At 43.3% G+C, this 23,190-nt stretch overlaps 3 protein-coding genes across 3 annotated transcripts; 2 read left to right on the top strand and 1 right to left on the bottom strand.

Moving 5' to 3' along the window:
• The first annotated feature begins 241 nt into the window (after nt 1-241).
• pef1 (penta-EF-hand domain containing 1) lies at nt 242-5,200 on the top strand. Its single transcript, XM_076755442.1, has 5 exons — nt 242-329; nt 1,150-1,396; nt 2,912-3,067; nt 3,597-3,740; nt 3,872-5,200. The coding sequence occupies exons 1-5, from the start codon at nt 309-311 to the stop codon at nt 4,099-4,101; spliced, it is 798 nt and encodes a 265-aa protein (XP_076611557.1). The 5' UTR covers nt 242-308; the 3' UTR covers nt 4,102-5,200.
• A 2,247-nt stretch (nt 5,201-7,447) lies between these two features.
• On the top strand, nt 7,448-9,635 carry smim12 (small integral membrane protein 12). The gene is made up of 2 exons (XM_076753734.1): nt 7,448-7,527; nt 8,490-9,635. The coding sequence occupies exon 2, from the start codon at nt 8,518-8,520 to the stop codon at nt 8,788-8,790; it is 273 nt and encodes a 90-aa protein (XP_076609849.1). The 5' UTR covers nt 7,448-7,527; nt 8,490-8,517; the 3' UTR covers nt 8,791-9,635.
• A 6,565-nt stretch (nt 9,636-16,200) lies between these two features.
• On the bottom strand, nt 16,201-20,469 carry gja4 (gap junction protein alpha 4). Its single transcript, XM_076753726.1, has 2 exons — nt 20,338-20,469; nt 16,201-18,442 (listed from the first exon to the last, which is right to left on the bottom strand). Exon 2 carries the CDS (start codon nt 18,431-18,433, stop codon nt 17,276-17,278), a length of 1,158 nt encoding a protein of 385 aa, XP_076609841.1. The 5' UTR covers nt 18,434-18,442; nt 20,338-20,469; the 3' UTR covers nt 16,201-17,275.
• Nucleotides 20,470-23,190: the final 2,721 nt, after the last annotated feature.

The raw sequence follows: 23,190 nt of genomic DNA, 5'->3' as shown, positions 1-23,190 counted from the left end.
ATCCAATACCTCCAGAAGCTCTTCTCCCTCTATCGTCTCTCTTTACAGACAGTGCTGACATTTAACAAACACGCAAGCATATGACGACATTTTCCGACAGCCCTCCTCTCACTGTGAGCTAACAAGACTGCAGAACTGCAAACAATCCTGTTTTTTTGTTTTTTTAATTTCCTGTTTTGTCAGTGGAAGCTATGAGAAAAACGTCATCGTCAGGCTAACCCAATCATAAGCAGACAAGGGCGGGTCATGCCGACGAAGCCGTATCCGCCTTTACTGCTACCTTGTTGAAGGAAGTAAAGTCTATCAGAATGAGTTTTCACTACGGACAGGTATCAAAATATTGCGTTTTGTCTATATTAATTACAATAACATGTTAATTTTTTTAAATAACTGTACTATCATTGAGGGTTTTTTGCCTCGATATAACGTAACTAATGGTTTATGTCATAGAAACGCAAGTAGCGTTAGCCATTCGTGTGGTTGCTTTGGATAGCAGTAAACTGTTGCTATCTTTCAGTAACATCATTAGCATGTGTAACGGTATTGTTTGCTAAAGCTAAATCAATTCAAACTGTGCTAACATTGCTGGAGTTATGTAGTATAGAACAACATGTAACTGTTGTATTGTTTCCGTTTTTTAAGTCGACCTGGCAGTCCTGGTGATTTCTTTCTCCCTCATCTGGGAGTCAGTGTTGTAGTTTGTAGTTTGTAGTTTTTAGGAGCAAAATAACGCTGTAACATATACTTTCAGTGGTGGGACAAGTACTCAGGTTCTTCGAAGTTCAAGTAAGAGTACTTCACTGTGAATATATTCCAAGTCGTGAATTCAACGTTTTAAACGAGTGAAGTACATAAGTATTACCAGCAAAATATTACTGTTTAAGTGAATGGCGTCCTCCAGAGAACTGCTTAATGCAGCACTGAAAAGTTGAATGGAGCTAATGTTGTCTGTGTCCAGGGTAGCTTCATATATGACAAGATATTATGTCATACAACGTACTTACGTGTTTTGTAAGTAGAATTTTAACCTGACAGGCAGCTGCCAGATATATGTAGGGCTGTAAAAACAACATTTCCCCATGTACAAGGAGTAGAAAATGGATATACTCAAGTAAAGTGCAAGTATCTCATATTTGTCCATCACTGTAGGGCTATCCGGGAGGAGGTAACCCACCACCAAGTGCTCCATACGGGGGAGGCAGTGGTCCATATGGGCATCAACCCTCAGGTCCATATGCTGGCGCAACACGTCCACAAGGAGGTCCTTATGGCGCTTATGGAGCCCCAGGTCAGGGAGGACCCTATGGACCTGGACCAGGGGGTGCCCCCGGTGGGCATTATGGGGGTTATGGGGGACAACCTCATGGAGGACTGTATGGACACCATGCTCCCGCGGGTAACTATACACTGAGACTGCAGCCGCTTTAGCTTCTGCGGTACCTTTGCTTGTCGGAGTTGAATGGGCGTATTCAGAACACGAGGAGGCTGCAGACAGGCTTGAAGTCTCCTTCTTCTTTGCGTCTCTCTCTTCTTCCCTCTCCCTCAATCTCCCGTGGGATGATGGATAGAAAATGACTCACGTTTGCAGACAGTCGTGTAGAGACAGGGTTCAGTTTGTGCCCCTCAGCAGGATTACACAGCTGGAGTGATGACTCGGGTAATACTGAGTGAGGGCTAAACAGAGTAAGAGACAGATGGGTAAAGAGTGGTGTGTGTGTGTGTGTGTGTGTGTGTTTATGTGTATATACAGTACAGCCTAAGTCAGAAGCTGATAGCCTATGTTGCTATCACTCCCCTCGAGGACAGAATCCATCAGGGTCTGGCCTGAAGTGTCACCTGTCCCTCTCTCCATTCATTTTTCTGACTGTCAGTCCTCCACCCACTCCTCCCCTCGTCTCACACCATATTTAACACCTCGTGTCTCTTCCACCATGTATCCCAGTAATGGCCTCTTTCCCTGACACTGTCTTCCCCCCTCGCTGAGATGACTTTTCCTCACCCCTTGACTAAGCAGAAACCTTTTTTCACAACCCGGTCTTTTGAAACACTTTATAACCAAGGATGGGGAGGTATTGTTAAGCAGAATACCAACTGGTTTCACAACTGTAGGGAATTTCATGACTCCCAAATTTAGCAGTTTTCCCTTTACTGGAAGATTATACAGTATTTGAAAGGAATAAATTGGATAGCGCAGCTGAAATGTGTCTGTTGTCATGATTTCAGGCAGTTATGATGGTTTTTCTTTTATCCACACGTCATTCAGCAAGTAACAAGTCAATACTGTATCTATTAACTGTTACTGTGAACGCCATTGCATTTAGAAAATGTGCATAGTTATAGGAATTGTATTTGGCATATCAGTTAAAGTATATTCAGTGTTTTAGTCATTGTATACTGCACTGTTTTCCAGACCAGTGCCTTCCAAACACCAAAGCCCAAAGATTGAGTCAAGCACAGATGTATTATTTTTTCTGATCAAGCTTCTGCTTGGCAGAGTCAGCACAGTTTCAACAAGCTCGTTTCTTCATCTCGCAGTAAATAAATAATTATTTTGCATGGGAACGAGGCAGCCACTTCATTTAAAGGAGTCGTCGCTGTCTTTTTCTTCCCTCTTTTGCTGTTTCTTTACCCACACACGCGCACACATACACACACATATCTGTTACTCTGAGAGCTTCAGTGAAATAATAACCGGTAGAAAATCTAAGGATAGGAAGTGATGAAGAGAATAAATAAATAAAAGAATAAATTTAACTAGTTGGCTCAGACAGATTGAAGAAGAAAAGGAGGAAAACAGTGATGGAAACAAGACCGTCTAAGAAAACAATCTTCTGATGTTATGGTTGTCTTCGAAGTCAGTCTCATCCTTTCTTCACTGTCCTATTACTACTCTTATATTTCCTCTCTGCAGGTAACATCCCTCCTGGCGTTAACCAAGAGGCGTACCTGTGGTTCCAGAGTGTTGACACGGACCACAGCGGCTTCATCACCCTGAAGGAGCTGAAGCAGGCACTTGTCAACTCCAACTGGACTTCTTTTAATGACGAGACCTGCCTCATGATGATCAGTAAGTCACACGGCTGCAGCCTCAGCAGAGGGAGCTCTGTGGTCACGAATTTCTGATTTTGTGGCAAAATTACACAATTTTTAACTTTGTAAAATGCTTTCAGAGACTTGAACAGCTACAGCAGTGGGGAGGAGGAAGTGATGTCAGAAAGCAAACGAATAAATGAGTGGAGGGGACAAAGAAAACAGCCTGGCTTTATGTGTGAGCAGTCAGGTCAGACTCCCAAGCTGCTAAATAGAAAGCTCTCCTGTTTCTAAAAGGAGATATTTAGTCAGCCATGAGTCAGCCTAAAAAAGTGACTGAGTCATGTTTGTCTTTGTTTGTTGCGCTCCCTACATTCCAATTGTATTTGCCAGCCGGTGACTAATGTGTCCCTTTACCATAATGAGAAATATGTGGCTGCTTCTCAGTGATACAACGAGAAGATCCGCGATGAACAGGCTTGCTGGAAACATGGCAAGAATTACTGAAGAAAAGCCATCTGAGTCTTGCTTTTGCTGAGTGTGCCGTGTTTTGTATTTCCTGTCAGACATGTTTGACAAGACGCGGTCGGGTCGAATGGACCTGTTTGGCTTCTCAGCGATGTGGGACTTCATGCAGCGGTGGAGAGCACTCTTTCAACAGTATGACAGAGACCACTCAGGCTCTATCAGCGGCATGGAGCTCCAGCAAGGTATCCCCATTTCAGTGGTTTCAGTTTCACACCAATCTTTTAAAATGAATGCCAAAATAAGATACTTCTAGACTCAAACAAAAGTCAATTCCCATCTTCTCCTCTTGCCTCCATCCGTCCCCTCTCCTCAGCCCTCGCTCAGATGGGCTACAACCTAAGTCCCCAGTTTTCCGAGACACTGGTGCGGCGCTTCACCGTGCCAGGCACACGACCCGGCATCCACCTGGACCGCTTCATCCAGGTGTGCACCCAGCTCCAGATCATGACGCAGGTGTTCAGAGAGAGGGACACGGCCATGACGGGCAACATTCGCATCAACTATGAGGAATTCCTGTCTGGGGCCGTCACCAGGCTCATGTGAGCCAGTCCCTCTGCGCTGTGGATTCACAGCACCATTCCATGTTCAGGTCATGTTTTTGCTCACTTTTTAATGCTCTCCCATAAGTGCCCCAACCTGTTGCTGTGTACACAGTATGCCAGCTAGTGTGCATCATTCCATGGCTTGTCGCTGTAAGTAGATTAAGCCTCACACCATGCTGCTGAATCAAGCTCAGTGGCTATTATAAAGGTCTTTCACCAGGGGGTCAGCAGGAAAGTGACTGTGGCTTTATAACATCAACCACAATATGCTGTAGGTCATTTAAACAGTCATAATCTTACCATAGATGCCTTGGTGACAACTAGCTTGCCTCTTGTTTACTAGTACCACTACAATACTTGATCCATAGTTTAACTGATATACAAGAGAGCACTAGTTTACACCAATTCATGAATGTTGACCCGACAACCCTGCTAACCACGCATCTGTGAGGACTGAGTCAGTGTAAAGACTTGACTGCAGCTCGTGAGTGAAAGCATAGCAGAGATCATTTCTCTGCTCCTGCACCTGCATTCAGCTGCTTGGCGGCGATTGTGCTGAAGTGCGACTTTGCTCACAGGCTGCATTGACATGTTCCCGTGCCATCGACACAGTTTTCTATTCTTTTTCAATGTATGTATCTGAGAGGTATTGAGCATTCCCTGAGGGGTTTTCCATGTAATGGCTGCACATTGTATTGAACTGCGCTTTGTATTGCAAATGTGTGCATTTGAGCAAAAAAAAAAAAGCAAAAAAAAGCCACATTTTGTAATATCAGATCTTTCTCTCACACTTAGTGAGGAAGCTCTCTAACTAATTGATTCTGAATTAAGTTTAGGGGGAAAAAAAATGTATTAGAGTTTTTTGCTGAATTGCACTGCTGTGAGCCAGTATCAACCATAAACGAAAACAATTAACTTTGGCCAAAAGACACAAAAGCAGTAAGAAGTTTTCCTGATTACATTTGCCACTTTAACATATGGGAGATTCAGTGATTGTGGGGCCAGTATTCTCTCAGTCCACTGAGCTATATGTTCTGAAATCAGTGAACATACCAAACTGATTCTCAGTGCCATAAACAAATAAATGCTTTTGTATCGCATTTGCTGTTTTCAGATTCTTCATTGACAACCATTCACACTGATGAGTCATGGCTAGTCGAAATCCAAACCCTACTCGTGACCTTTTGGCTTCAAAATGCCCAAAATTGGTTCCTCATTTCTGCTTTTCTAAGACAGATTGTCTGGACAAAAGAGCAAAAGAGCCTCTGTCTTTCCTTCCTCACCCGGTGCTTCTCTCCCTCACTGTCTGCTCCTCAGCTTGATTACGGTCTGTGTCAAGAGTCCTGCTTCCCTCTCCAAATCAGAGGCAACCCATCAAATTCTATTGTGCATCATTTTTCCTCAGCTGTATCCCACCTCCATCACCTCCTCACCCCTCTCCCTCCATCTTATCCTGAACGCCATCCCTCCTGTTCTCTTGATCCCTCACCTTAACATGGGTGTGTTTTAGTGTATGGGCTGCGTTCAAAACATTAAGTTTTGGGACTTAACAGATGCAGCCAAAAATGCACCATGTTTGAAGGTTTCAGCCTTAGAAGAGAATTGCAGCAGCTCTTTCCTGGTGTAGCAGTGACTTAACCTAAGTACCGATTGTCATTTCCTGTGTAATGAGGAAATTTCCTACCGCTGACCATGTCTGACATCTGTAATTAACTGGGGCAAATAGAGCAGGTCTATGGGGCTTCAGTTAGTGAGGCTGTGACACTCCACTCTGTCAGCCACAGATTGTGATTTGGATTGATAAGACGCTTGTATTTTTACATAAAAATCTTGGCAAGCGCAGCTCTAAATCTCATTTACTAATAAACAGGACCTGATGAAATCATCCTGGCACCGCTAAGGTTGTTGGTAAAGCAGACTTGGCACTAGTAATGTTGTTCTCCCTCAGGGGATGAGCACATTTCACTTTATCTGACAGGACTGATCAAATGCCAGTTCTGGCAACTACAAGATGGACGGCATAGAGGGAGGAACTGCTTAAAAGAATCATTTTGAAGCGTGAAGCGTAATCACCCACACAGAATCCTGTTAATCACTATAATTTCAACAGTCATTTGGAAGTAATGATAACATAAAAATTTGGATATAGCTCCTTTTTTTAAAAAAAATTTCTGCTGCTGCACAAATGGCCAATAAGTCCGAACTGGTCATCCCTCCATGACAGGCTGCATTCCAGTGGCTGTAGATCAACCCTGTGCCCTGCATTGGTATAGTTTTACAGTCAACTTTTGGGCCTGGGAGCTGAAATATCGGTGTCATCAATCATGTAGAGATTTGCAAAGAACACAAAGCGATTCACTACCCAGAAACTACAGAGGCACAGAGGAATATTTTCTTCTCCCTGTTGTCAGCTCTGCAATTTATAGCTTCCCGCTGGGTGACTGAAATTTACACAATTTCTCTGCAGCCCTCATTAGCAGTTAAAGTAAACAAAAGCAAAGCTTCTAAAACTGTGTCTTTATACAGTATACGAAGTCTCTGAAAGCATCCCTGACATTGTATGCCAAAATATGCTTTCAAAAGAGAAAACTACCTCTGCTCTTAAGAGATTTGTAGCTCATGCCTTGTCAGCGTATCACACGACAACGGTGGCATATCTGCCAGCCTTTCATGACTTTCAGACGAGTGTTTTGTGCAAGGATGCCATTGATGTTAGAACACATAGAGATGGCATGTGTATTGAAGTCGCAGAAGGGACAAACATTCATGTATGTTATGTAAGAACACAGCTCCCTTTGGCTGTATAGTCACAAAATGCTTTTTAGGTCATTTGATAATAAAGTGTTGAATAGTTCTCCAGCTTGATAAGACATATTTGAATAAAATATGTACATATATATCTCCTTGTGGGGAAATTGTTGTTCCAGTTGCAAAACATCCACGAACAAGTAAATTAATTAAGATATGTTGCAATGCTTGATTACATATTTACGTTATATGTGGGTCATGTAGTGGATCACTGAGTCTGACCTCTCATTCCACTTTCTGTTGCGGTGAGTCCATACGTTATTGATCGTCTTAAAATGAATGTATATATTTTTTACTTATTGTCTCTGGCGTGATTATTATAAAGAATTACACGATTTATGGGTACCAGCCTCTATCAGCTCCAGTACTAGTGGCAGATTGTCGTGTTTCCTGAAACAATAAGCTAAACGTTAATGCCTGCTTTGGCATTCCTCATCCCAAAGTAGTGTACTATATTCACCACTAGGCGGCAGTAAAACACCGAGAAAACGCAGGGAATCTTCTCGCTGACAGTAAAGCGAGGCTCATCAGCCAATGAAGTTCAACCCGGAAGCTTACAGATAGTCACGCGGAAATTACGTTGATTCGTTGCTGCACAACCAACGTGCTAACGGTAAAGGTGAGTAAAGACTAACGAGATAAAACTAATGTCCTCATCAAATTATTAGAAAGATAAAAACCACGTTAACTATTATTCCATATTTCCACATCCTCTGTCAAGTTAGAGCTGTGTTACCAGCCATCTGGTTAGGTTCACGGTTGCCTGACGCCATGCCAAACTCCGTTACAAATTTGATCATGTAATGTTCCTCGCTTGTGTACAAAGTAAATAATACGACTTCGGACATAAATAACTTCCCTTTCCGAATCGACGAGAACCACTTTTCTTTTCGGCATTGATGCCACACACGAATAAACGAAAATTATCGAATAACTCACAAGTAAATGTGTAAGTTCCCCCGAAAGAACGCATAATTTCATAAACGTTGATGGAGCAAAGCTAACGTCACGTCAGGGGCTTGTTTCAGCTGTTTTCATTGAGGAAACTGACAGTAACTTTTTGGACTGTTTCACTCTGGGTCTTGTCACTGATTCCGCCATTCGTTTTGTGTTCTATATTTGTTGTGGGTGTGAGGAGGACGTGACAAGGACAGACAGGCCTTTATGTCCCGTGTCAGCCTGAAGTCTAATGTGTGGCTCGAGTATCCTACCTAAAATGTAACATACCGCTAAAGACACAGTCCATTTCAGACGTCTGTTATCGCCACAGTTTATAGAAAACACCGCTAAGGTCTGTTCATGTCCAGCGAAGACTATTATTACAGCAGTAGTGATTTAATATGTGAAAAACAATTTTGGTTTAACCATTACAATCAGCTTCAAACCACAAGAGGGAACCAGCTGTGAAGAAGTGCTTTTCATTTTTAGATAAGAACCACTGAGTTATGGTAATATAATGCTAATGTGCTAATGTGCTCTTTTATGCATGAGTAGTTCTTCACTTTTCCCTCCTACTATAATACTGTAATAATCCCTTAATGAAATGCTCTGACCACTTTCTTATTCTTTTCCTCTATGGAGCACTTGGAAGCCAAAGCCGTGTGCTGTGATGTGGCCTGTAGTGTGGACAGCGTTACGGACCTACGCCCCTTATGTCACCTTTCCTGTGGCCTTTGTGGTGGGAGCAGTGGGCTACCACCTGGAGTGGTTTGTCAGGGGGACCCCTGTACCTCGAGAGCAGGTGAGCATCCTGGAGCTGAGGGAGGAGAGGAAGCTGCAGGAACAAGCGGGTTTGGACAGCACCCAGGTGCTTAGCCTGAAAGAGAAATTGGAGTTCACGCCCAAAGCGGCTCTGAACAGGAACCGACCCGAAAAGAGCTAACCCGTGTTGGCATGAGAGACTCGCGCTCGCCCTTTCTCAGCAGGAGGGCAGTGCATTGGGAGCAAAGGAGGGTGAACCAGAGGGCAAAAACACCCCGTCAGTCACACAGCTACACTCCTGGTCACCCAAAAGCATCATCTTGTCTGTGTAAATCTCAGCTACTTTTTTTTGAAGCTAGAGAGTAATTATAAAAACACACTTGGTGTTGTTAGGAGTCAAATATAGCTCATGTGTGCTGGATGTGATTCTTTGTCTTTTCCCTTGATGTTGTTCATGCCTGTTCATGCTTGGATCAATAACCACCTGAAGTATGGAAACTCTGGCTGTCTTTGCTTCAGACAGTGACAGTGCTGGACGGGAACTGGTCGTTTTCTGTTTTATTTAAATCTAGCTGAGAGTCCTACAACATAGATGTTATTGTCTTTGTTGATAAATCAGTCCAATGCCTTTTGTCTTTCTTTGTCATTTTTTTGCAGAAAAAATATTTTCATTCATCAAAGATCTATGTTTTTCTTAAAAAAAAAAAAAATCACTCAAACTGATTAATCAGGTCTCAGATTGCCGATCAGCACCTCTGATTGTGGACATAAAAGCGGAGGAAGGAAGGCGGGTCTTTGCCGTTCTTTATATCTTGTGAAACCTTTGATGGTATGTGATAATAATCCAGCAGTGTGGGAGGTCTCAGGAAGTTTAAGCTGCTCAGTCCTATTGTCTGAAACATCTACACAATCCTTTCATTTTACAAAGACCGGATTGTTTGCACACTGAACCTTTTAATTATTTGTGTTACTGAAGAATGTGATGAATAAAAACGTTTTTGTGCACTCTGAAGTGCATTCACGTTTCAGTTCATGTTGGCATCCTTTTCCAAGAAACTCTTACAGTTTAACCTTAAACACACAGTTTACTTGACACCTGAACGCCTCCATAAGAGAAGTAGCGGCTGCTCAGAATATTGTCCTCGATGGAAGAAACACAGGCTCTTGCATATGTTCTGGACCCCAGCCCTCCAGTCTTTGTGGCTGAAAGAGCAATCATCACACTGCCTTCAAAAGATGATTATGTTTAAACTCAGAAATGAAAATTGTTTAGTTCTGGGGAAACTTTTATGTCCATGGCCAGGCTTGATGTGCTCTGTGGGGGTCTTGGATGCTCCCAGGGGCTGCTGGCTGAGCTCAAGATAGCTCAGGTTAATGGGGACAGGGGACACAGCTGTCCTCTGTAGGGGTGGGACTGGGATCCTCCCTGTGGGTGTTTCTGGGGTTTGGCTTTGGGGGCAGTCATGTTCTCTGCCTCTTTTGGTCCAGGTGGTCCCGGTGGGTACTTCAGGCTTTGGTATGGTTTTCGAAACCACTCAAAGTCTGAGTAAACCACTGAAGGGCAGAGTGCGCTGAAACATGTAACAATAATATACTGCATGCATTATCCTGTCTGGTTTTTCTTTCATTTCCCACCAACACATTATACCTGCCATCACTGTGAGAGGAATCATTATTCATCAGGTACTACCTTCATCTGAATTTAACCCCTTTTTTGTCCAGTCTGGACATTTGTCGGAGAAGGGGGATTGATGTTTGATGCTGTTTATATTGGTTTTGTTTTAGCTTTTTTGTGTAGAAGAAAAGGAAAATGTCAGTGAGAATGTTTGACATCGCCTGTTCCTTCCACTGGTTTCTTCTCACGGAGTCCTAAAACAGAACTTTCAGTTTGTGTCACTTGTGTTTCAGCAGCATTGTTTCACATTCAGGTTGGAACAAATATCTGAATCACTTGATTATGAAACAATACCGCTGCCAAGGACAGAAAGTAGCATGAAAGGCAAAGGAAGGAAGTAATGACTCTGCTCATTCAGCTTCAAGAAGGGAAGTTTTTCTGAGGGAACACGGCAGACTGAGCAATGATAAACGGAGAAATCGGCAACTCATTCACTGTCTGGAATTTGACCTGCGGACAATTCTGTGTTCTGCCTGTGGCAAAAGAAAACGAGATGAAAGAAAACAACAATCCATTTGAAAATGTGTGGAAAATGTATCTGCCAGTGGTTGTCTGGGTGAACCAGTCATACCATGTAGGTATGATGGCTTTAGATGAGAAGTTGTGGGTTATTGAGAAACCATCAGGAACTGTTGGAGCTGTTATCTCAATTTAATTTTAAAAGAGTGATGTTCCTATATGTGATAAAATATACCAAATCACCCTGTCCTAAAACAAACATTTTGACTTTTAAAAGACAAATGGAACTACAAAACATGGCATTTAACTATGATATTATAACAGGGACATTTGAACACTTAAATCTATGAACTGTACTTGCACAATAAGTACAAGGTGTATTTAAATACATGGAAAGTGTTAATTCATTTAAAATTAATAAAGTTAAGGTAAATTATTTGACTAACTAACTCTAACTTCCCCTGGTGCATACTGAGAGGCCAGCACATTAACCTCAGCAGCAGCCTCCATTCATGTTGCCTGTATTTCAAAATAAGAGCATTTCTATCTAGAATTAAACTGATGAGAATTAACGGGATCATTTTATCTTGATGACAGCCTGGATTAGTTAAACCGTGTTTAAAGAACGGGGCTCAGCTAAATCTGCAGACCAACTTGGATGAAGCAGACATTGGACAAGCATAATGATGTCTAAGCTAGCGTTGCTGTTAATTTTGACACACGTCATGCCACTAAAGAGTTACACGTACAACAACACGGGGAGTTATGTGAAAACATTCCTTTTGATACGAGCATCAGCAGAACAACGCGTGGCTAAAATTAACTTCCATTAACATCCGTTTAAGGGCAGCTTGTCTCTCCACATCTCACAATCCATCAAAAGCAATGCAAGGAATGATGAAAAAGATTATATTATCATGATTGAATTAATATAGTGCTGACAGAGTCTGTCGGAGGACTGTGCTTCAACACAATCGCCTCAGTGATGTTGCCTTTACCCGACATAGTATTTGCCTGTGTAGGCAGAGGGAGGGAAAAGTTTCCACATATTCAGTTAAAGAAAATCTTTACTGTCTTCATTATTAAAACAAGAGCAGTGATGTGGTCGGTAAACAAAGACTTTAATAAGACTCCATCGCTGATTTAAGACAGAGAAGTTTTTGGTGTCGTAAACGCTACAAAATGAGAAAACTTTATGAGGCTTTTCAGATGCGACGCGTGATAACTCACAAGCACTTAGGGAGGAATCTAATAATTATTTTGTTGACTTTTACTCCAGTCCCGCAGCCTTTCCTTGTGTTAAATAATGAAACAGAAGGGTCCATTGCTCCTGTTCGTGCCCCAGGAGCTCTCCTAATGGATGGTAACCTTTCCAGTGTGCTGGGGTGAGTTCTGCTACATTACCCTGCCAGCTAGTGAAATGGGGAAAGATGATGAGGCCCAGATTTACATTGGCACCAGAGCGGTGGACGCTGTGCTATCGGCAGTCATCAGCTCGTACTCCCCCCTTAAGTTTGCTATCAGTGGAACGGTACGCTCCACTCTGGTGACCTCGGTTGTGCCTGTTCAGCGTCAATTACTTCAAGCTGGTGGAAGTTTCCATCTGAAACAAGCAAGGATGGAGAGGCTAAATAATGCTGTGAGAGAGAGAGAGAAAGCTAACAAGGAGTGTGTTTAGGTGTGTGGAAGGTGTGTGCGTCCTCCTGGGAACAATCAGAGGACAGGTCGGCTGTCTAACAATGGCCCAGCTCCTCAGAACTGGACAGTACTGTGGGAACCGAGCACAGAGGCTCCTGGGAAAGGGGGATGTTTGGAGGTGCTCCATTGTTCTTGCTGGATGATGGGGATAATGGGTGTGGGTGATGCTGGTTGTTCCTTTTTTTTTTTTTTTTTAAGGAGGTCCAATCCAACATCCTGAGTGGACAGGCCGGAGACGGCGTTCCCTCTGCTGCAGGAACAATGCAGCTGTCTGCTTGCTTGAAGGGCACCACATCCTCTACTGAACAACCACACACATGCACACACTAGAGGAATACAGCTTCTGCTGCATGTCAAACATATACAGAGACAAGAAGCCTGGACAGAAACATATAAAGGGTCTCACACTTGTAGGGGAAGTCAAAGTAAAAACATTTGCATGTATTTAAAGGATGGAAACTGGCTGCCATGTTCTCAGAAATCAGATATCAACCATCCTTTGGGTTCAGATGATGAGTTTTCCCATCCTATGGAAAATAAAGTGGTGCTGATTATCGATGACTAATGACGCTCACAACATGTTTGTTGGCTGAATAGTGTATATTGTTTTCCTCTTGGAGCAACATAATTAATCTTAAATCCGTAATAGTATTTCTAAAGGACAATTAGGATGCTTTCATTCTCCATGTATTGGGTTGTGTTTTGGCTACTTGAGGGCAGCAGTACAAGCTGAAAACATGTCACTGGCATGACACACAAAGTATTTGTGTCGTGTTTCTGGCCACCAGTCCATTTTTCACTCCCATTTGGCTTTTTTGGTCTCCACCAACACGTGGCTAAGATGGCCGGCTCTTCACTTGCTACATGCTCCACTACGTTCACTGGCTAGTTGTGCTGGGTACAACTGTGGTGGGCAGGTAGCACAAATACACATAAAAACGTACGTCTTGTGGAAAGACTTAAAGTAATTTCCTATCCATAACCACTGATTCAAAATTCCAGTTGTTTTCCAATTTTTCTGTTTTTGTCTGAAATCTATCCCTGAAAGTAGCCTAAGTTGTACCCACAGACACACACACACACACACACACACACACACACACACACACACACATGCTCTGCAAGCTATAATTGGTACCAGCCCTCTTAATTGACTCCAGCCGCACAGCCGGCACTTTGCCCATTTCCCTCATCCTTCACTGGTCTTTGATGGGGCAGCCATGACATGAGGTCAACAAAAACACAGTGGAGCCGGTCAAAACAATGCAACAATGCCCACAGCAGCCCCATTGTCAGGGTGAACAATCCCAAACGACCAATCCCTGGGGAGAAACAATACTGGAACAGGAAACAGATACAGACCCACTTCCTGCTCAGAGTTTAAATTTAGGGGCTGCTCAAAGCATTTTGGTGTTGCTTTGTCCAGTAGCACAAATGCTCAAATTAAGGACTGGGTGCTTGGACGTGACATTGTTATGGATACAGAGAAAGTCGTGTGTCAGTATTGTGTGTGTGTGTGCGCACTGTAAGTTGAGTAAAACAAAGGGAGTTGGCACACACGCTGTATGCCTTTCATGCATGCACACACTCAGACATAAACACTAAACCCTGAAAAATATTTTTGCTTTCCGAGGAACATTATTCACAATTACATCCAAATAAAGAGATATTGCATAACTTTATTAACCTCATTCACCTCTTAGCTTGCTATTTTAAGCCCAGGCGGTCCCTTGTTTGTCTGTGTTTGTCTGTGAGAGTGTGTGAGAGCGACAGAGAGTGCCTTCTCTGTCTGTCCAGAGTGTTTCCTAGAGATACACAGGGCTTTCGGCAGCACAGCTGGCAGGAAGTCCAATCGTTTTTGGCTGGCCTGGGACAAAGATGGACCCTTCTAAAGACCCTTCAGAGTCCCCTGAAGGAGAGCTGCCTTTGGATCTTTCATACGACCTGCTGGAACACGGGGCCTACATGATGGCTCTTTGAACTGCTTTTCAGTCTAAAAGCTTGTGTACAGCGATGTGTGTGTGTATGTGTGTGTGTGTGTGCGTGTGTGTGTGTGCATACACTCATTCACCAAACTGAGAAACTGCCCGTGTTTGTGTGTGATCAGCAGCATGTGGCTTCACCAACAGAGCGAGGAAGTGCATCAGCAGTGACTTCAACAATGTCAGGAAGCACAGTCAGAATGGCAGCCGATCCCAGAGGTTGCATGTACAACCGTTAAAGATGACCTGTCACACGGACTTTCCAGCTAATGGCTCCCACTCATTTTAAGTGGTACAGCGTCGCGCAAAAAAAAAATGTCTCCATTGTCAACATTTGGGAAATAATCTAGACGTGAATAACAGCTAATCAAGCAAGTGGATGGGAAAGCATTTTGCTTATGTCCTGTTTTCTGGTGGGTAGATGTTGACTGTAGAGGAAAAAAAAAAGGCTGTTGGAGCTTCGCTGTTGCTTTCATCCAGAATGGTTTATACTGTATTTGCTTCACTGGACAGGAGGTGAGAGGTTACTCTGTGGAAAGAATAGAACAGGGCGTGCAGCTTTTCGCGCTTGATCGGCTATAAGGAAGATGGATGCAAAAGCCAGCTCCACTGTTCCGCTGCAGGCTTTGGTTGGCAGGCAGAGGGCCGATGTGGGTCGCCCCCGTGCAATCTGTTCCCTGACCCCCTGGCTTAATGTGAAGACACACATACATGAACAAATCACGCTGACACATACATGCAAGTGCACACACATGCACCCGCCCACCTGGACTGAGATAACAAGGCTGCGCGGGAATGCCAGCCAAGTTCTTGTGGACAGACATTGAACTGGGCAGCTTCAGCAGGCTCCGTTTGGATTGTTCTCTCAACAATATCTGCCAATTTCTCCTTGACCCAGGGAGGGGCTGCTGACAATAAAAACCACATTCCACTCTGAGGACTCAGGAATGAGTCTGAGTCTTCCTCTTATTATTCAATCATAAAACACAAAAGAAAAAAGCTTTAATTTCAGCTTTTTTAGCTGCTTGTTGTAGCTCTCGTTTGGCCTCATGCAGCCGAAGCTGTTTGTTTTATGAGAACCTGTCTCGCTTAAATTTCCCATAAACCCCATTTCCTGCTATAGATAACTCCTTATCGTCATGGTGACAGTTCGGTAAATTGCTGGAAATGAGCGGCGTATTGCAGAGCGCTGCGTCTGCCGCCCTGAAAAGACATATGGCTCCATTCACCCAGAGCCTGGGTGAGCACCTTTGTGGAAGGTCCTGAGCTCTGGATTTTATCACTTGCTCTCCACAAAAACAGCGTTAGCAGTCAGGACTCCCTGAGGGATGTTAAATAGAAAGTGCTCTTCCACCTTGTACGAACTTTTACTGGCATATAATTGATGCCTTTCTTCCCCATCCAGCCAGAGGTGCGGATTTGAAAACAGCCATTAAATGAAAGTTATTTCGCTCCATTTTCTCCCCTCAGGAGGTTATGCTCATCATACCCTGTAAGGCTCATCCACTTCTCCACACCTCCTTTCTATTATTCCCAAACGACTTTCTCTTGAGTGATTCAGTGCCTCCGTATTGTGACAGTGTTTGGGTAGTGGAAAGTGTATGGTTGGACACAGAGCGAAAACACACTTCAGACACATTTTCCCCACACAGAATTCTCATCCCTGTTTTCAGAAAGGAAAAGGGATAAAACCATCGTGTCCACAAGTGAGGACATGGAGTCTCTGTGTGGAATCTATCGTACATTTTGTACAACACGAATAATGCAGTGTGTGATTGATCTGAAGAATTTTAATTTGCTGTGTGATCATATGATAATTATATCCTAAATTGACAGGGTTGTCATTCATTTGTGGTACTTTAAACTTTATTTTACACAAAATAATAAATATTTGCACTGGTATTTCTTCACAGTACTTCAGGCATTAAATACAGTTTTCACATAGTCATTTCCTTTCACTAAGTTTGCACATTTCTGTACCGCTTGCAGTCCCTTCAACCTTCAATCACTAATGCATCTCTGTCAAGGTTTCCAAAAGGTTTCCTTCTCAAAATGGACGCTTGTCTTCGCTCCACTTTTCAGCTCTTGCAATCTAGTACGCAGTGGTCCTCTCTCTCAGTCTTTCCTCAAAGCTAAAATGCTTTGGTCACTCGCAACGAGAAGTCATTTATAATCCCATGATTCTCATGGCTTGGCTCTCTTTCTCTTCCCCAGCCTGTTACCCCAACTCAAGTGACCAAAGCTCATTGGATGAAAGGGGGAAAGTACATTGTGTGTGTGCATGCATGCATGCCTGCATCCACGCAGCCATTATCCTCTGGGGAGCTTTGCAGGACCCAGAGACCAGGACATTCCACAGTGTGAACGCAGGCATGGGAGGAGGAGGGGGTTTCAAAGAACTCCAGGGGTTACAGTGCAAATCTCAGAGGAATATGCTTAAATGTGGTTCTGCTTCCTCGTCTCTCAAGCACACGATATCCCTCCGCAGACCCCCCCTTCGCCTTTTTCCACTGTCACATTCAACACCAAAAGCCATTCAATATAACATGAAAGCATCTCATGACTGTATCTTGTCTAATTGTGGAGTCTCGGTTTCTTTGCCTTGGGGCGAGTTCTCAAAGTGTTTCGTTTGAATAGTTCAATTTATCTGCTAAATCTCGGTGTGAATGTGTGCCTGCCTCTGAGGCATCGAGCTGACAGTGCAAAAGCTGTTCTTCATTTTTCCCTCATTAGACCTCTCACCATGCACTCCTGATAGTCAAGTGTCATGTGCAGCATAGTTCTGACAAAAAACTGAAGGCTCAACAAAGCTTTCACGGTCATAAACAACACGTTACCCCAATTGGACTGCGTCATACATAATGCTTCTGTTTTGAGTGTCCCTTATGGTCACCCTTAGTGTTTTTCCCAGAGTGGTGTGCAGGTTTCTTATAATGGACTCTAGGGGAATGTGTAGTCCTCATAGCTCCCATGCAGTTCACATAACTGGGTAGCAGGTCACTCGCAGCCTCCCCAGGTCCCCAGTTCACCTCTATGGCCAGATCCCTGTAGCTCTCACAGGGATTGGAGTAGCATGGAGCCTCATCCTGGATGGGGAGGTCCACATGGCTCCCTGCCTTGTAAGACTGTGACGGCTCCGCTTGAAGTTCTGGAGTCTCCTCTCGTGCTGTTGCCTGCTGTGCCCGAGGTAGGTAGTCCTGGTGCTGGGCGCGATAATGTTTCTCCAGCCGCTGGGAGATGGCAAGTTGAAGGAGGTGGAGGAGCTCGAAGAGGTTGAGGAGCAGGGAGACGGCAGCGATCACCTGAGTGTAGATGGTGAAGATGGTCTTCTCCGTGGGACGAGAGACAAAGCAGTCTACTGTATGAGGACAAGGGAACCCCTTGCACTCAAACTTTGGTGCAATGAAGAAGCCATCATAAAGGAACCACAGCCCTACGATGAAGCCAACTTCTAGCAGGACTTTTACCAGGATGCTGAATGCATATGCACACAGCAGCCTGCCTTTCAGTTTAGGAACCTCAGGGGGAGCCTTGCCGGCTCTTCTTCCATTCCCAACATCCTCTTGTTTCTCCTTCTTTTCTGTATTGTCTTCAGTCACATAGTTATTGTCCTTTACTGGTACAATTTCTCCTCTCTTACTTCCACCAACGCCAGCCTCTGCCTGTTCCGCATCCTTATTTTCCCCTTCTTTCGTGTTCCTGCTAGCCCTTATAGCCACATATCCAAAGTAGAAGACAGTCGGCGTGGACACAAAGATGATTTGGAGGACAAAGTAGCGAAAGTGGGAAATGGGGAAGGCTTTATCGTAGCACACAGCCGTGCAGCCGGGTTGTCGCGTGTTGCAGACAAAGTCAGCTTGTTCGTCATCCCAGGCAGACTCGGCAGCAGTTGCCAGTACCAGCATGCGAAACAGGAAGAGTACGGTAAGCCAGACGCGGCCAATGCCCGTCGAATACTCCTGGCCCTCCTCCAGCAGGTGCTCCAGGAAGGACCAGTCAGCTCTGGACATCCTCTGCTCCTAAGTTAGCAGATAAAGGACAGACATGGGAGAATGAGATGATGTTTTGATGATGCATTGATATGCAATGTGCTATCATTGGCATCCCAGCATTCAATACATTGAGCTACATTTCCTAATGTATGCCATGTACACCTTTTTCATCCATTTCAGAATTTTAAGAAATACTCATTACCTACACCAAATTTGGCACGTGTTTTTTGTTTTTTTGTTTTTTGTTTTTTTTTCCTGCAAATCAAGCTAGAAACTGTTGCATATTTTTTCAAAATACTGTGAAACCTCTTTTGGTGGACTGATGTCAGGCCAGACCAGATGGAACCAAACTGTTAGCAAAACAAAGCAACTTCAGATCACCTCTTTAAACCCTCTGCTGTCTGTTCACATGGTGAACTGCTGAGTCGGGTGCTTTTTCTATTAACTGTAGTTGTGATGCAAGTCATACAGTTCATCCACCTTCTCATTTACTGCTACAGTGCTGAACAGATTGACTTTAATGTGCCACTTAACACCTTATTGGTACGTTTTATTTCCCCTACAGAATTTTCAAGGCTGTTCATAAACACACAGCTAATGCATAAGTGTTTCACGATTTCTATAAGCAACAAATGAGCTAAGTTTCTCCAACCTTTTCAGTATAATGGTGGCCTTTTTTTTCTATTTTTTTTTTTACTGGGGAACATGTGTATCTGGCTGCTGGCCCCTATTAGTTCTTCCATGAGCTCACACCATGGTTAGGGTGGGCTCCAACTCCTCATCATCAAGATGTGAAAAACAAGGCCTCCATACACTAAATGAACTAAAACAAAAACACCTGGTATTAAACATTTAATATAAATGAAAATGCTTTCACTGTTCACTGTAAAACTGGAGTGAACGCATCCAAGAGAGGCCCCTCAAACTTTTAAATTATACAGCATTGTTGTATACATTCATCTCTCCAGCTGGACTCGTGAATCACGTAAAGCTGAGTCATGTCATGCTGTGACTTATGTATTGGGGGGGGGGTGGCTTGATGGAAGTCGCTACTGATAAGTGACACAGTGGCTGGTGGGAAACTCGTGCACGTGGACACACACGCACACACATCTGAATAAACATCCTGTGTGGGAGAGTTGAGGCAGTGCTGTGACACTTGTATATTTGTTTAGTCTGTTTGTGTTTTTCTGTTGTTTTTTGTCCACTGACGAAAAAAAAACAAAACACTTCCTAATAGTGAAACTATAATGTCCTCTGACAGGATGAGAGGAGACAATGGGCTGCCAGGGAAGCTCAACAAACACAGAAATGATAGATGGACTGATTCACTTCTTGGACTGCTGTCTTGAGCATTTCTGTCTTCTGTACCAAACATACCACAGAAAACCAACAGACGAGCAACTGATCGCTATAAGAGGGCCTGTTATAGAAGCATCATATAAAAAGCATGGTATATAAAACTCTTCTTAGGAATACCACAATTCAGAACGCTCAATAAAACACGAAAACCAAGAAATCATTAGTGCCACAGACACTTCACATCCCACTAGGCTTTTGACAAGACTACTGAATAGTGATTTTAAACTCACTAGCCTCATACTTTAAGTTCTTATACTGTTTGAAACCTGATGGGATTTAAACATCGCACAACAAATACATGATCAGAAAACTGGATATTAAGAATCAGACATTCACCATCTTTTATACTTGAAGCATCATTTATAATAGAATACAGCAGATTGTGAGTTTAAAAAGTTTGGATCCTGTTATTCACTAAAGGGAAATAAAAGGTAAGAAGGTATTATTAACCGCTTGTAGACACATTATCCTGATACGTTAAAGCATTAAAACATGAGTAAATACTCAACAACTAGAATATGACACCGGTTCGTCTTAAACCTCCTCGCTGTCACTCTTACCTTTCTCTCGTGAACCGGGTTTGTCTCCTTCTTGTCTCACCGGCCTCTGCACTCGCTGTCACTACTTTTTCTGTCACCCTCCGCGGCTTCCAGTGGCGCTCTGCAGTCAGTCGCTCTGTGTCCGCCTTCTTTAAAAAGATTCCGTGTAATCGGAAAAAGTGGGGAAAACTTTCCCAGGCCTGCTTTACTGGATCCTCCCTCAGGAACCGCATCCAGGAAATGGGATGGATGAACTCCAGAGTGGCGCTGGTTAAGAGCGCTGCGACGCACGGCTTTGAGTTTTGTTTGAAGGCCACCACGTTGCGTTCATTTCACAGCCTGCCTACGGTTATTATCAGGTTAGAATGAACGGCAATGCGCTGGAAAGAGAGAGATGGTTTTAAATGTCATGTTTTTTGGGGGGAGACATGACAGTTTCATTCACAGTCGGTGCAGCACTTTCATAATACATAAACGTATTTCACCCGTCGATTCTAGAAACTTCTTATATCACGACGATGATTAAAGTAAGAACCATGTGATAAATCCCTTTTTATGAACAGAATACATCAGCCTCTTCTGTTAAGATCAATATAGTTTTATCTATATTATCATTATTTTTAACAGACTTCCTTTCGTCATTTGTTCTATCTTCGTCCTTTCTGCGCCAGTTTTGATTTATTTATTTTTCATCAGAAGACTTCTCAGATGATGACTAACGGGACCATCTGACTGCCATACAGACTCGTGTAATTTTCCATTACGCCACGCAATGGCGCCAGTGACTTGATTTCCACGCAGCGCATGACGCACAGATGGATGAAGAAGCTCACTCTCCTGAAACGTGAACCTCACTGTCTGAGTTACAAGTTTGTCTCACCTGCACGATTTGGTCAAACTCACAGCTTATTGCTCAGGTAACTGCAACATCTTTAATATATGCATCAGTCTGATCTCTTCCACGACTCACTGCAAAGTGAGTGGACGAATGTTGTGTTCTTCACCATCAGTGTAACGATCAGGACGAAGCAGTGGTGTATTCGAGTACTACACTGAAGTACAGTTTTGAGGTACTTCCATTTTCTGCTCCTCTAAATCTACCAGGGAAATACTGTACATTTTACTGCACTACATTTATATGACTGTTGAATTTAATAGTTTCTTTTCGGATTAAGATTTGTGTACAAAACAAATGATCATTTTTATAAAAAAAAATATGCAGTTCTGTGGATTGAACTACCCAGATGTATACAGAGCTTGTAAAATTAGCTGCACCATGGCCAGCTACGGCATTAAAGCACTGCTTACATGTTACTGCATCAATAATACGATGATATAATAATAGAACGCTGACAGGGCTGTTATGCGTATTCAGTACTTTTAGTTGGATACTTTTTGCTGCCGACAGAGCTGTACCTCTGAATGTCAGTGTTTTTACTGCTACTTTTATGTAAGTAAGCCGAAATGATTTGAGTACTTCCTCCCATCTCAAATTAAGTTAATAAAAGGGTAGCACATAACTTAGCATGTATTCCCTTGATTTCACCTCCCTGCAAGTTACAGCTCTGCGTGTGTAAAGGTGTGTGATAGACTCAAGTGATTGAAGTGATTCAAGTGTGGCGTATTACTGATACCACACACACGCTTTAATAGGAAGAGCTATGCCCATTCAGATAAGGAAATAACCTACTTGTACTCTGTGGTATTTCACCTTTTCATTTAGATTATAATGCAGTTACCAGAAGGAGCCCTGTTTGCTGATGCAAACTATGCAGCAAGACCAGCCCTTGTTTTTGTGCTTATTGAAAAGTCTGCAGCCTGTCTAGTTTTTCTTAAGTCAAGGCCCAGGCAGCTGGCTGGCTGTGCACAGACTGTTTGTCGATGTGTGGCTATAGCTATCTCAAACAAGCCCATGATGCTGCTGTAATTCAGATTCTCTGTGCTTACTTATTGAGAGTCCATACAGAGAGAATGCAAAACCTTGAGGCATGTCTCAGGAGCAGCATAGAAAAATGCAGATTTTCAAAACGTGCCTTTCCACTCTGAGGGATGCAAACAGGGTAAGAGGTAGCTGGAAGACTGGATTTCATATCGAAATACAGCGTTACGAGCATTAAACTCAACGGCTCTCTCGTGTCACCAAGAAACTGGAACAGTGATTGATTGTAAACAAGCATTTCATTCAAATGCATTTACTGCATGATATTCACAGCATATCAGATGCCATAGCAGTCTGTGCAAATCCAAGTGCTAATGGTCACTCCAGATATCACCTCCTGACACCACACTCAGTCAAATTAAAATCTTTGCTGCGAACTCATCTCCTCACAGTCGTTTCCAATCAGCACTGTACCATCATGTGTGTCAATATGTAGATTATAAGAAGTGGTAAGAAGCTCGGTCCATCTACCCTCCTGCTGCACAGAGCGGCGCTTTATAAAAAGCCCAATAAATTGACAGTGAATCATCCTGACAGATCAGCGTCTTGCTCTTTCTTTGGTCATTATATCCGTAGATGAATGGTGAGGAGGGGAGTGAGGACAGCAGACAGAGAGTAATGGGACTGTTTCCATTCAGGAGATGTGTTATGCCTTCCTGTGCCCAGTGTGTTCCTCCCTGTCGGTACAGTCATCAATGAAACTAATTGCCAGTTTCAACCTCAATCAATTCCTCACACATTCAGACATGAACTGTGGTATTTTAGGACCGATTCAGTCCTGAGTGTACATCAGTGGACTCAATATAGCGGACATGAAGTGGAATGGGAACACGTATTCACAGACGGGTTTGAAACACCAAGAGTTTGAGGATGAAAAATCTTTTGGAACTTTTTTTTCATCTGTTAAAACATACATAATAAAAACATGCAGGCAG

The sequence above is a fragment of the Chaetodon auriga genome, chromosome 17, assembly GCF_051107435.1.
Source record: "Chaetodon auriga isolate fChaAug3 chromosome 17, fChaAug3.hap1, whole genome shotgun sequence".
Lineage (NCBI taxonomy): Eukaryota > Metazoa > Chordata > Actinopteri > Chaetodontiformes > Chaetodontidae > Chaetodon > Chaetodon auriga.
The sequence above is the reverse complement of the archived record's forward strand: the minus strand, read 5'-3'. Positions and strand labels throughout refer to the sequence as shown.